At 38.5% G+C, this 13,083-nt stretch overlaps 2 protein-coding genes across 3 annotated transcripts in view; both read right to left on the bottom strand.

Annotated features, from left to right (window-relative positions):
* LOC125485603 (dnaJ homolog subfamily C member 13-like) overlaps positions 1-12,672 on the bottom strand; it is a 23,884-nt gene extending 11,212 nt beyond the window's left edge. Inside the window, exons 1-7 of the mRNA XM_048609143.1 lie at positions 12,586-12,672; positions 9,495-9,586; positions 5,257-5,423; positions 4,712-4,791; positions 4,448-4,617; positions 3,318-3,417; positions 1,928-2,035 (exon numbers count right to left, since the gene is read on the bottom strand). Of these exons, the coding sequence (XP_048465100.1) occupies positions 1,928-2,035; positions 3,318-3,417; positions 4,448-4,617; positions 4,712-4,791; positions 5,257-5,423; positions 9,495-9,586; positions 12,586-12,672 (804 nt within the window). The remainder of the gene's footprint in view (positions 1-1,927; positions 2,036-3,317; positions 3,418-4,447; positions 4,618-4,711; positions 4,792-5,256; positions 5,424-9,494; positions 9,587-12,585) is intronic.
* The window catches only part of ripk1l (receptor (TNFRSF)-interacting serine-threonine kinase 1, like), a 171,643-nt gene that overhangs the window by 121,595 nt on the left and 36,965 nt on the right, over positions 1-13,083 (bottom strand). The window lies entirely within an intron of this gene.

Genomic DNA, 13,083 nt, shown 5'->3' with positions numbered 1-13,083 from the left:
GGCCTGCTGTGTTCATCCAGCTCTACACCTTGTTATCTCAGATTCTCCAGCATCTGCAGTTCCTACTATCTCTGAAACACATACCAATGGTTACTTGTGTGCACACGTACATACATATCAGGTAAATATTGTGCAAGGATGTGTCAGGACTCAATACACCTAGTGCAAAGGCTCAAACTAAGTTCTTACATGAATTTTATTAGTTGATTTTCAACACAGCCACCTGCACTTTACCAACATTTTGCTTTCACACATTTTTCCCTTATCTCACTGTATCATCTCCTTGTCTTCAGACTTTTTGAAAGCTATTCTCAAGTCTTCTGATTCAAATCTTACCACTTCCTGTGCCTTGGCTTCCATCCAAGTTGAGGTACAGTTAATGAGAGAGAGAGACACACACAGTACATGCAAATACTCATCGGGATAGATCTAAAGTGAAACTCCTCTAAAATAACACAAAGCCCATAATCTATTTCTTATTGGCATTGCATTCTTGAGCATCATTTGCATGATTTTTGACGCTAAGCAACAACACGCAGTGATTTAGGAATCCTGGTGCCCAGTTGGCAGGCTCATGTTTAATCTACTGCTCTGCAACAGGATCAGGCTTATAAAGCCCATTGATGCAGAAAACTAGGCATGAGAGAGATTTTCCAAAACAGTGATCCCACAAAAGTATTGCCAGGTGTAGAAGAGGTCTCCCTTTCCTTGGTCTAATATTTCTTAATCTTATTTAATGCCCAACACATTATGTTTTCACTCAAACATATCACCTCTGTGCAAAAACCACTTTTTTAAAAAAAAAAGTGGACTGAACACAAAAGAGATCCTGCTTTAAACCAAGGGAACTGTTTAAGAAGGTATTTGCAGTTTTAAAAGCAAGTTACCGAAACAGTTGTATATACAATGTTGCCTTATTCAAGGAGAATTCTAGACAAAATTGCACCAGTGACTGCATGTGCGCGTTCAGGGCAATTTTGCCCAGAGACAGTCTTTTGATTGTTTTTTCCAATTGGGACCAGTTGTTTCAGGTTTAGGTGGGCTCAGCAAAGTAACAGCCACTTGACTGATTCATGGGCAGGTGGCGACAGCCAAAAACACAGCCTGCAACAAAGCATCCATTTCTCGTTCTCTCTTCTATGTGGAGAGGAGAAAAGAAATCCCTAGTGGCTAGCTACTCTCCCTCACCTTTCTCCAGCAAAATCTCAACCAGTCAGAAAAACAAACTCGGTGTATCCACAACAAGAGAGTCAAAAGAAAACTCAATGTCAGTGATCCATACTGGTGCTAGAACGGTGTACCTTTTTCCCCTCCCCACAATATTTTGTTGTTTACCTGTTTGAAGGAGTGTGCGAATTCTAAAAACGGGTAGGGAGTTTAAGTTAGCAACTCATGTTTTGTTCTTGCCATTATTTAAAAGCAGATAGCTTAAATATTTTATTGTTAGTGAAAAAACCTGGCATGCCTATTCTTTTAACCCAAGTTAGTCAATTTGGTAGAACCGGGCATTACCTCCAGCGGTTTAATTAAACTTGCTTATTATTGATACTCAGGGGAATAGTGGTGCTGGATTTCCACTACTGAAGAGTTCACAGGAACTTGTGGACTCCAATCTATTTGTGCAATCATTCACTGGACCGTGCACAACTGAGTGGGAAAGAATAAAACTGAAGACAAAAGCACAAGCCCTCAAATTCACCAAAACATATCAGTGTACAATTATACAATTTGCAGTCATGAGAACATTAGCTGTGGTATTTTGAACAGCCTTTGCAGTTCAACTGGTTTTTATTAATGTGACATAATGTGGCTCCTGATATATGATTGCAGTTCTGAAGTATGGCTGTTTAAGAAGTTCCACAATGTAATGAAATGAGATAATTACTAAAATTATGAAGTTTCACCATGTTATATGAAACAGACTTACCACATGGGCATTGAACTTATCAAGTAAATTTTCTAAAAACTTCTTTGAAGAGAGAAGTGATGCTTTGTTCAGCTGCTCTTGTCTCAAATCATAGTCATCATGCATAGGCTAAATTTGATAAAATTAAACAAGTAATTAATTTTTCAAAATAACTAATGAATTTCAAATTCATACTATCCCAAGACATGCACTATTAACAAATTAAAGCATTTTTAGCAATAAACCCAAGTATCTTTAAAGATACGGGATATATACACACACGTGCACAGTAAATTTGGAGGCAGGTTTATCACCTTTCGAATTTCCTATGAAAATCAATTAAACTGTACTCATTCATGAATGCAGAGATGTAAAATTTCCAGATAAAATTCACAGGTATCAGTCTTTGTGCAAAATATTAATTTTATCACCTCAAAATAATGTCTTCATTACATCAACTTGTCACAAACCAACGCTATGCTGCCAAATGGGACTTAGCATCCTTTTACGGATGTTGATTTATTCCAAAAATGCAAAAAAAACCACGCCCTTTTTGATGTGTGGGGAAGGGGTATACTATGCTTCATCCCCTTAAGATTTTCCTCACAAGACAATGCAGTATATAAATACTATTCCATCTTTAATTGTAATGGTGACTCTCCCCTCGGTGTGTTGGGAAGCAAAGAGCAACAAATAAAAATTTTAAATGTCAGAACAGGATGGGGTAAAGTTGTGGACAGATTTGAAACAGGTCCAGAAACTTTACAGTGGCAGTAGTCACTATTCTCTCTTCCTCCCACCACCCTCCCAATTTACGAGACTAGTAGCAGAGATGAAGGATCCCAGCTGTGGGAAGAAACCAGAGAAGCTAGGATTGTTCTTTAATAAAATAAAAGGTTAATCAAAAAGAATTGTTCAGAATTTTGTTACAGCAGACTGATAGGAAGAAACTGTTCCTCTGGTAACGGGATCAACATACAGAGCACAGATTCAAGACCAAGAGCAAAAAGCTGCCTAGGTATGATGATTTTTTTAAAAATACACACCAAGTTTTGATTTGGAAATGTTACCCAACAGGGTGGCAGGAGCAGATTCAATATTACATTTGCAAGGGAAGTGAATAAATCCATTAAAAGTTGGAGTTTTCTGGGAAAGCAATCAAGTAGTACTAATTGAACAGCTCTTTCAAAAGAGCCTGTTGTTAGGCTCAACAGCCACTTTCTCTAATACAAGTTTCAATGACTACTTAAACTGCAATGTATTGGGAAAAATGGGAGGGGAAATTAGATCTCTACTTGCACAGCAAAGAATATAGTGAGCAATTTTACTCAACGTTTTGATTATTTTGCATGCAGGTGTTGTTGGATCTGAGGGGATTGTGAATAAAATTTTAACATTACACTACACTTACACACATCAGAGCACACAGCACATCGATGGCAGCGTGTGTAACACCATCATGGTTTCTTTTTAAAGCCTTTACTGTTTTCACACCCAGCCTTTCTCGAAATCTGAACGTACAACATAGGGAAAAAAGGTCACACATTACAAACAGTGACAAAATCTACAGAAACACCACGGCTCACAATGTTTGCAAACCAAATGTGACGTTGTCAGCATAATTCAGCTGAAAATATACAGAAGTTTATAAACTGCACATTAACTGTTAAAAGTTCTTGCCATAGGAGATCATTAGACTCTCACTGGAGGTTGAGGAAAAAAGTGCGCCTGGTTTCAATACTGATCACAAACTCTATCATTGTGTATTATCACCAAGTCTGCACTAATTACTGAAGGGTGGCTGCAAGACCCTAGGCTCTTGGTCATAACGCTAACGTGAGTCTTCCTGAAATTGTACATTCTCTAAACAATAACCAAATCGTACATTATGGTATTATACACAACTAGTCTATTTACTTTACTAGGTTGCCTACAGTTTGTGTTTCCCCCCCCCCCCTACAATCTACACCTTGCAGTCACGATAATACTCTTCAATCATGCAGCCCTATGATGCATGCTGCTCAGGTTCCTTATAAAAGCACTTTACGTTGTCATTTTGATCAAACTGAGCCAGTTAAAGGGTCTGTTTGTAGTAAACCTTCAATTGAGAGAAAGGGACATGGCAATGCGCAAAAGAACCTAGAAAAAGCACAAGGAAATCTTCTTCCAGTTGTAGGCATTGATAACATTCATGAGCAGAAAGAAAATGCAAGTCACTGCAGGAAATAAGCATAGTGAAAGATTTTACATTTCCACAACAACCACCTGCACTTGCATCAAACATCTCAACCAAATTCATGTTCAGGATTTACTGACAAACCATTGGTGTGTCACACCTACTCTATACCTAAGCTAAACCATTCCGTTCCTACAACGGTTGATTAGTTCACTGTAGCAGATTTACTGTTTTAGTTCTGGAAAATTTGTACTTGAAGGATTTCTGTATACAACAAGTACAACTTTTAAAACTAGTTTGATCATCCCAATTCATGGCCACCTGCAAGCCAGGGGGCCTTTTGATATAATAAATAGATTGCTTACTTCGGAAGTTTTGTAAACGCTTGAAAACCAGCCTTCGAAGCAACCAGTCGTCTCACAGCCTGAAACTGGCTCTCCAGTTCTGCATTATTAGCAGTTTGATCGCCTTCTTGAGACAGTAACGCCGTGATAGCATTATTAATAAGTTTCTCTTTGTTCTCAGAAAAAAGGCCCTGCAGAAAACAGGCAATTCTCTTTAAAGCTTACCACCTCATGCAAAAAAACGTTTGAAAGACTTGCAAGGCTTTAAAGGAAAATTGCTCTTACATCTTGAGTCACTGCATGCAGAACTCCACTGTATGAGATGTTCGCATTAAACCTAAACACTGCATCTGAAAAACTGCCATCTGAAATGCAACATTAAAGAAATTTGAGTACAGTAACAGAATAATTAACCAAAATGTACACTCCATCGATTGTAAAGTTATCTTCAACTGTATGCATCTTTGAACTAATATTATATTTTAATAACTGCTCATGCTTTGAGATTTTGGACAGAAGTGATTTATAGACTTTTCAAAGCCAAGTGGGCAGCAAACATGAAGATCTTTTTAAATATGCCAAACCACAACTTTATAGTGCAAAACTGTAAAGTGATTCAAAGAAGAACATTTGAAATGTTTGTGTTAATGCATATTGTAGGACAACTATAGCTGACATTGCACAAAGATAAAACTGAAGTGAATTGCAGCAAAACTATAAAACTGAATTATGCAATAGCTTGTCATTCAAAGCAATGGTTATTACCAGAAATGTGAAGCAAAGATGCACTAGGAACATTGTTGCTGATTTGACAAATCAAATGCACTTACTTGGAGGAGCATTTAGAAACCGAAGATGTAGACTTTCTACTTCTTCATCCACCGGCATACTCAGCAGCCCCCATCTCTGCCCTTTCGGAGTTGGTATCATCCTTACACACACATCTCTGTTACCAGAAGCTCTCACACCATCTAGCAAGCTAGCCATTAAGGAGTCTCTAAGTAAAGGAAGATAAAGCTGCTTAGAATTGATACATTAGACATAAAAAAAAACTTTAGTTATACATATACCTACCACTTTCATAGTTAATCAAATTCCTTATTTACGTTTTATTAACTTCTTAATAATCAAGCTGAGAGTCTCAAAAATACAAAGTCAACCAGAGTAACAATACCATCTAGTCCTCAACACTTATGAAGCTATTCTAATATATAAACCTCTAATTCATGTAAGGTAAGCAATGAATAAATCATATCGTGAACACTGAAGGATTCTGAATGGGGATTTTTGAAGCCTGCTCTTCCAAACAATGTTTTACGCAAAAACAGGAACTATTGAGGTGAAATTCATCAGGAAACAGAGACAAGAAAGAAATTGAAACCCTTGGATTAACAGGGTAAACACTTGGCTTAAAAAAGCAAAGCCTGATTAAAAGTATCACCAGATGCGTGAAACCCCATTTGCAATGAAACTGCAAACAGACTAACTTGGGATTGACAATCTACAAAGCAATACTGGGAACAGTGTACAAGGAGCATGAGGAAATTGTTACATTTGATCAAACAGTGCCATGCTTCCTATTATTGTATCACAGATAAACTCTGCACTTTTGGAGATCATTGGCTACGAGCAATAAGCTAACAACAAGGTTAACAAAGACAGCAAGATAACTGCTAATTGAAACCACGAGAAGGCAACTGAAAGAAAAAAGTCCATTGATGGTTGATCGGCTCATTAATAGACTTCTAGAGAGTTTGGAAATGAAAGCAAAGGATTACAATGATTCTGAGCAAGCAAGTGGTTTGAAGACGAAAACTTGTTTCCTTATCACTCGAGACTGACAACTGATCATATTGTGCTTACAGATTTGCACTCCACAGACAAGATGAAATAGCATCTTTACCTAGAAAGTTTACGTGAATTAATGTCATCAGTAATGAGACTGATGTGTTTCAGTCTCAGTTGATTGATACTTTAGGGTAGAAAATGTTAACAAAGAACTCTACAACATCAATTCCTTAGTTTCTATAATGATCTTCAAACAATCATTTTATTGACTTTATCCAGTTCCATATGTAGTCCATGCTATCTCTTAACTACAGACAGTTTAGCTAAAATAGCTTTTTAAAAAGGTTCAACTCAAATCACGATCAAGTATTTTGGTTGGTAACTTAAAGTTTACAAAGTCCAGCTTATCATGTCAAAGGAAACACATCCAGGTTGCACCATCTTTTAGTTTTAAAAGGTTGATGGTGGTGGGGCATGGGAAAAGAGACCGAGCGAGAGACAGAACGAGTGAAGCAAGATACTTTCTGCATCTGCTCTGCCAAAGTCTGGCAATTCTTCAAAGACAAAAAGGCTTAGATATATAAATTCATTCCTCAGACCTGCAATTTAAGAAACTACGCTCCTCCTAGAACATCAACATGGAAGGACATGACTGAAGTTTAGACTTTACAGTACCAGTCCAGAGCAATCATCCTTGTTCTTTACACAAAAAACTATGCTGAATAACTTGGATTTTAATATTGAATAAATCATACATAAACATGCTAGTTACATGGTCTGGTGCTGCTCTTGGCATTATGCTGAAAAGTTAAAAGAACTTGATCTGATAACTCTACAACATGATTATTTAATCTTTTGAGCCATGTTTATGTTATAAACTGAAGACTTAAATACTTTCTCCCCAACGTGGGTATTCACCCTAAAATTGCACAAGGAACCTGCAATAACATTTCTCTTTTCCATAATCATTTCCCACTAGTAAAATTGTCTCCAGTGCTCAAAATTGTGGGACAAGTAGTGTACCTTTAATGGAGTTGCCAATCAAGTCAGTTAAAAAAGACAAAAAAAAACTTTAAAAACCTGCTTCTACTTCAGCATGAGAAACTAATGTAGCTGTAACAGAGGGAGACTGAGGAAGCTAAATCAGATTAGAGGCACATATTTTACACTCCCAACGGTACTGCAAACAAAAAAAAAAGTAGTGCTACACTATACCAAACTTAGAAGCGGCAGGGAGAACTATGTAAAACAAGTGGCTATATTTAAAAAGGTTAAAAATATCTGCTCTTTGACACAATGAACTGGACTTCAAAAACTTGCTGTCACAAATTTTGCAAATGTAATAACCAATCAAAACAGCAAACTACAGAAGGGCAAACAGCCGGCAGAAGAAATTCAACACAGGAAGGAAGAAGTGAGGACAGGCAATATAAATGGTACAATTTTAACAGGAGTTAGGAAGAGAGAGACCTGAGAATTCATATACACAAATCCACAAAGGCAGCAGAATGAGTTACTAAAAGGCAGTTTGAAACTATGCAAGGTTTTTAGAGGCACATAGTACAAAACCAAAAGGTTTAGCATATATTTATAAATCACTGGTTAAGCTGAAGTACTGACCATAATTCTGTGCTCTAGACAGAATGAAAGATTTGCCAAACAGCATCAGGGACAAAGCATTTTAGATGTGGTAGCCCAAGAAATTGGAAGATTCAATTAGGAAAAGGTCAAGAGGAAATGTAATCAGAGAATTTAATAGATTTTAAATTTAGAGTTTTTTCTTTAAACAAACTAGATAATGAGAAGCTTTCCTCTTGTAGCAAGGTCACTAGCAGAAGGTACAGATTGAAAATAATTAGACAGTAATGCTGGGTTGGTTGGTGGTGGGATGGGGAGGGGGAGGGGGATGGGATGAGAAGAGAAGTTAGACCTGGAACGCACTTCCTGAAAAGACCATTGGAACTGCAGTAGACCAGACAGCAATCCAGCATTTTCTGCCAGTGAATGACTTACCTATATCTTAATTCCTTCTATCTGTATTTGTTTTACAAATTTCACTATCTTTGGGAAAAATAAAGATCAGTTTTGACATTTTTAATTGAACTCAGGTTTTAGGAGGAGTGTTCCAGAATCTCAATAATTTTTGTATGAAGGAGGGCTACCTGATATGACTCCGAAACTATCTAGCTCTAACGTCAGGGTTCTTTTAGATCAACCCCTCCTACACACAAGGAAATAATTTCTATCCACCCCAACTAAATCTTTTTGATTATTTTAAATACCTCAATTAGATCAATCCTCAAATCATCTTCACTCAGGAATACAAGCCTAGATTATGCAACTTATCATAACAATTTAACTTCAATGTCATTCTGGTAATTTGTCCTATACCCCCATCAGGACAAATATAGTCATTCCTTATTATCTGCGAGTGTTCTTTCCCCAACAACCGTCATGAACGATGACGTTCACAAGTACAGAGCTCACTAAAAGTAGCTGATTCTTATTTTTTGGCACAGATAGGCGAATTCATGATTTGGCAGATACACAGGACTTACTGCACATCCTTAAGGTTTGGTGCGCAAACCTGAACGTGATGCTCCAGAAGATGTAATGAGAACTTCGTATGATGTAACATGATATACATTCCCATCAGCTTGAAATCAAAGTCAACATTCTATTAGCTTCAATTTATTTTAGACTTGCCCCCGAGTTTAAGTGATCTGTGCCGTTGAAAACGCAGTCTCTTGGCTGATCCACAGTTCTGAGCCATTTTATGTCAGAAATAGATCATTGTCCAGGTCCATACACTGAACTCCATCTGTCAGTTTTGCCCCCTCAATTGATCAATGATCCTTTGCACATTCCTGCAGACTCAATGGCAACTACCAAAAAGGAGTCAAAGCACTACTCAAAATGATAATTTCCAGGACTATGGAGAAAGGGCAGAACATACAATGAACTGATAGCTCTTTCTGAAAGCGTCAGCACGGGCGTGATGGGCCACATAGCCTCTGTCTCTGCCTTGCTGCTGTGAAAGAGCATGTTTCTGAAAATTAAAGTCCATATTATATGCAAGCCATTTTGTTTCATGAACAGAAAACTTAGAACTGTTGGTACAGAGGCCTACAATTCCCTGGAGTTCAGTTTATATGTTAAAACGTTCCAAAAATGAATCACTTGAACATTGTGAGAATTTCTTCAAGAATTGAAAACCAGATATGTCCCTCTGAGCACCCAGTGTAAAGCAAATTATAATAGGATAGAGAGAATCTCATACCTTTCAGTGGATGAATACTTGTAAACCTGCCCTTTAATGTATTCAATAGTAAACCGCTGAGGATTATCAGAATCAAGCACTAGAGCAAATATCTGTGGGGGAAGAAAACATTACTAGAACAACTCAACAGACTCAAAGTGTTTCAATAACAAAGGAAAACAAATTGGCAACCTTCAGAATTGATTTTTAAAAATGCAAACAAAAATCTATGAACTGTATGCCGGATAATTCGAAATATAGAGGGATCCCACAAAAAGGAATCTTGCAAATTAAGTTCAAGACCAGATTTCAATATATTTGCACTACAATGTATAACAAATTTATTTAAGCAATAGCTTGAATCTTCTTAATTTTCAAGTTGGAAACTTAAACCCTAACCCTTTTAGGTATCTAATTGTTCATGAAAGACATTTACTTCATAAGGTGATGCATTTGAAACACCAAGCTTGACCTTTAGAAACAGATTTTCCAATTAATGGTTAAATCAGTTGCAAAGTGGTAACGTCACTGGCCTAGCATTCAAGAGGCCCAGACTCAGAATGACTAGAACTCAGTAAACTGAAATTAAAAGCTGGTCTCCACAATATAGTGACCAGAAAACCATTGTTGATGGTCATAAAAACCCACCTAATGTCCTTTAGGGAAAGAGAGTCAGTCATGCTTAGCAAGCGTGACCTACACGTGACTCCAATTGCAGAATAATGCGGATGACACAACTACCTTCTGAAATACTCTGGTGAGCCACTCAAACATATCACTTTGCCATAGAAAAAGGTCAGTAAGGAATGAAACAGTGCAAATAATAGAAACAACAGCACACCCAGTCTTGTTGGCCCTTCTATATACTCCTTACTAACATGAGAACTTATACTAAAATTTGCCCTGACTTACTGGGCAATTGTACTGGAGATCAAGTCCCACTAAAGCCAGAATTGTCAAAGATTTTAAAATAAGTTTACACATTTCCCCAATTTATGTGATTTTGAGGTCCACATTAAAAGGAAAGCAAGGATCAGATTTCTTATATTTAGTTCAAGCAATTACACTCTAGCCGCAAGAAAAGTTACAATCCATCAGCTTAGAACACTACAAAGGGATTCTTATTGATGAGGTGATCAGAATTTTGCTTTTCAGTCACCGTTCTGTAGATGTTTCCATGGGTTTACAAGAGGCACAACGTAGCTGGCTCACTTGTAAAGGTTTGCTGACTAATCAACTGAAAGTCCCAGCTTACAACTGAAGATGAACTCGTTTTATTCCAATTCAGAACAGGAAATGGATTCTGTCTGTCTCTCTCTCGCTTAGGAAATCTTGGCAAGAACAGAACCTTTCCCTCCCTTCAGATTTTAAACCATGAAACCATTCACTTCAAGCATTTAATAAAGCATCTTTTAAATTTGTGTAAATATTTCCAAGTGTCCCATTAAGACCATAAGATATGGGAGCAGAATTGGGCCATTCACCCCAGTGAAACTGCTCCATCATTCAATTGTGGCTGACATGTTTCTCAACGCATTCTCCTGCGTTTTCCCCATAACCCTTTATCCCCCTAACCAATCAAGAACCTCTCTCTACCTTACAGAGGATCAATGACGTGGCCTCCAGCAGATCTCTGCGGCAATAAATTCCACAGATTCATCCTCTGGCTGAATAAATTTCTCATCTCAGTTCTAAAGGGTCATCCCTTCATTCTGAGGTTGTCCCATCAGCTCTTAGTCTCTTACCAATGGAAACATCTCACATTCCATTCTATCCAGACCACAGAAATTCCACAAGTTTCAATAGAGATCCCCCACTCATCCGTCTAAATTCCAAGTACAGACCTAGCTTCCTCAACTGCTCCTCATTTGACAAGCCTTTCATCCCGGGATCATTCTAGTACACCTCCCTCGGGACTCCTTCCAACCCCAGCATGTCCTTTCTCAGGATAGGGGGCCCAAAATTGCTCGATGTCCCAACTGCCATCTGACCAGAACTTTACACAGCCTCAACCATACGTCTCTACTCTTGTATTCTAGCCTTCTTGAAATGAAGGCCAATATTGCATTTGCCTTCCTAACCAAGTGAACCTGCATGTTAACCTTAAGAGATTCCTGAACTAGGCGTCAAATCCCCTCGTGCTTCAAACTTCCGAAGCCTTTCCCCCCATTTAGAACATATAGACTATGCCTCTATTCTTCCTTCCAAAATGCATAACCTCACTTTCCCACATTGTATCCCTTCTCCCACTTGTTTGCCCATTCGCCCACCATGTCCATTTTCCAGCAGTCCAATGATTACTCTTCCACAGCCTTCCTGGTTCCTCAACACCATCTGTCTCTTCACCTATTTTTGGATCATCTGCAAACTTAGCAACAAGGTCCTCAGTTCCTTCATCCAGATCACTCATATAACATGAATTGTTGAGACCCCAACACATATTTCTGCAGATGTCCACTAGTCACTGGCTGTTATCCTGAAAAAAGACCCCTCTATTCCTATTCTCTGCCTCTCAGACAATCCACTATCCATGCCACTACCTTGCCTCTAACACCATGGGCTCTTTTCTTATTTAGTAGCTTCTTGTGTAGTATTTTATCAAATGCCTTCTGGAAATCAAAATGGATCAATTCCACTGGCTATCCTTTGTCTAACTTGCTCATTACCTTCTCAAAAAAATTCTAACAGATTTGTTAGGCATGACCTCCCTTTGACGAAGACATGCTGGCTCTGCCCAATTTGTACTTCCAAGTATTCTAAGATCTTACCCTTAATAAGGTACTGTAAAATCTTACCACTGACTGAGGTCAGGCTAACCACGTTTTTATTCTGGTTCAAAATAGGAAACAGATTCTGGTCTCTCTCTCTCATAGGAAATCTTGTTTTCTGCCTCCCACCCCTCAAACAGTGGTGTTGCACAAGCCATTTTCCAGTCCTCTGAGACCTTCCCTGGTCCCAGTGATTGCTGAACAATCACCACCAATGCCTCTACAATCTCCTCAGCTATCTCCTTCAGAACACTGGGGTGTAACCCATCTGGTCTGGATGATTTACCTACCTTCAGGTCTTTAAGCTTCTGTAGCACCTTCTTAGTGATGGCCACTACACTCACCTTTAATCCCAACTCATGAAGTTCTGGTACACTGCTGGTGTCTTCCACTGTGAAAACCGATGTAAAGAACAAATTCCATTTGTCCATCATTTCTTTGCTCCTGTTACTATTGTTCCAAGCTCATTTTCCAGCAGTCCAATGTTTACTCCTGCCTCTATCATTTTGATATCAAAAGAGAACTGCTGCAGTATTCTATTAGTTAGTTTGCTCTCATATTTCACCTTCTCCCCCCTTACTGCTTTGTTAGTTATCTTCTGCTGCGTTTTAAAAACAACCAATCCTCTGGCTTCCCACTAATCTTCACCACATCGTATGCTTTTCCCTTTATGCTGTCCCTGATCTCCCCTGACAGCCATGATTGCCTCATCCTCCCCTTAGTACGTTTCGTCTTCTTTCAGATGAATTTCTGCTGTGCCTCCCGAATTACCTCAAACTCCTGCCATTGCAGCTCCACCGTCTTCCCTGCACGGCTCCCCTTCCAATCAACTCTGCCAAGTT

Source organism: Rhincodon typus, chromosome 2 (genome assembly GCF_021869965.1).
Source record: "Rhincodon typus isolate 14 chromosome 2, sRhiTyp1.1, whole genome shotgun sequence".
Taxonomy (NCBI): Eukaryota; Metazoa; Chordata; class Chondrichthyes; order Orectolobiformes; family Rhincodontidae; genus Rhincodon; species Rhincodon typus.
This window is presented reverse-complemented; position numbering and strand designations above follow the sequence as displayed.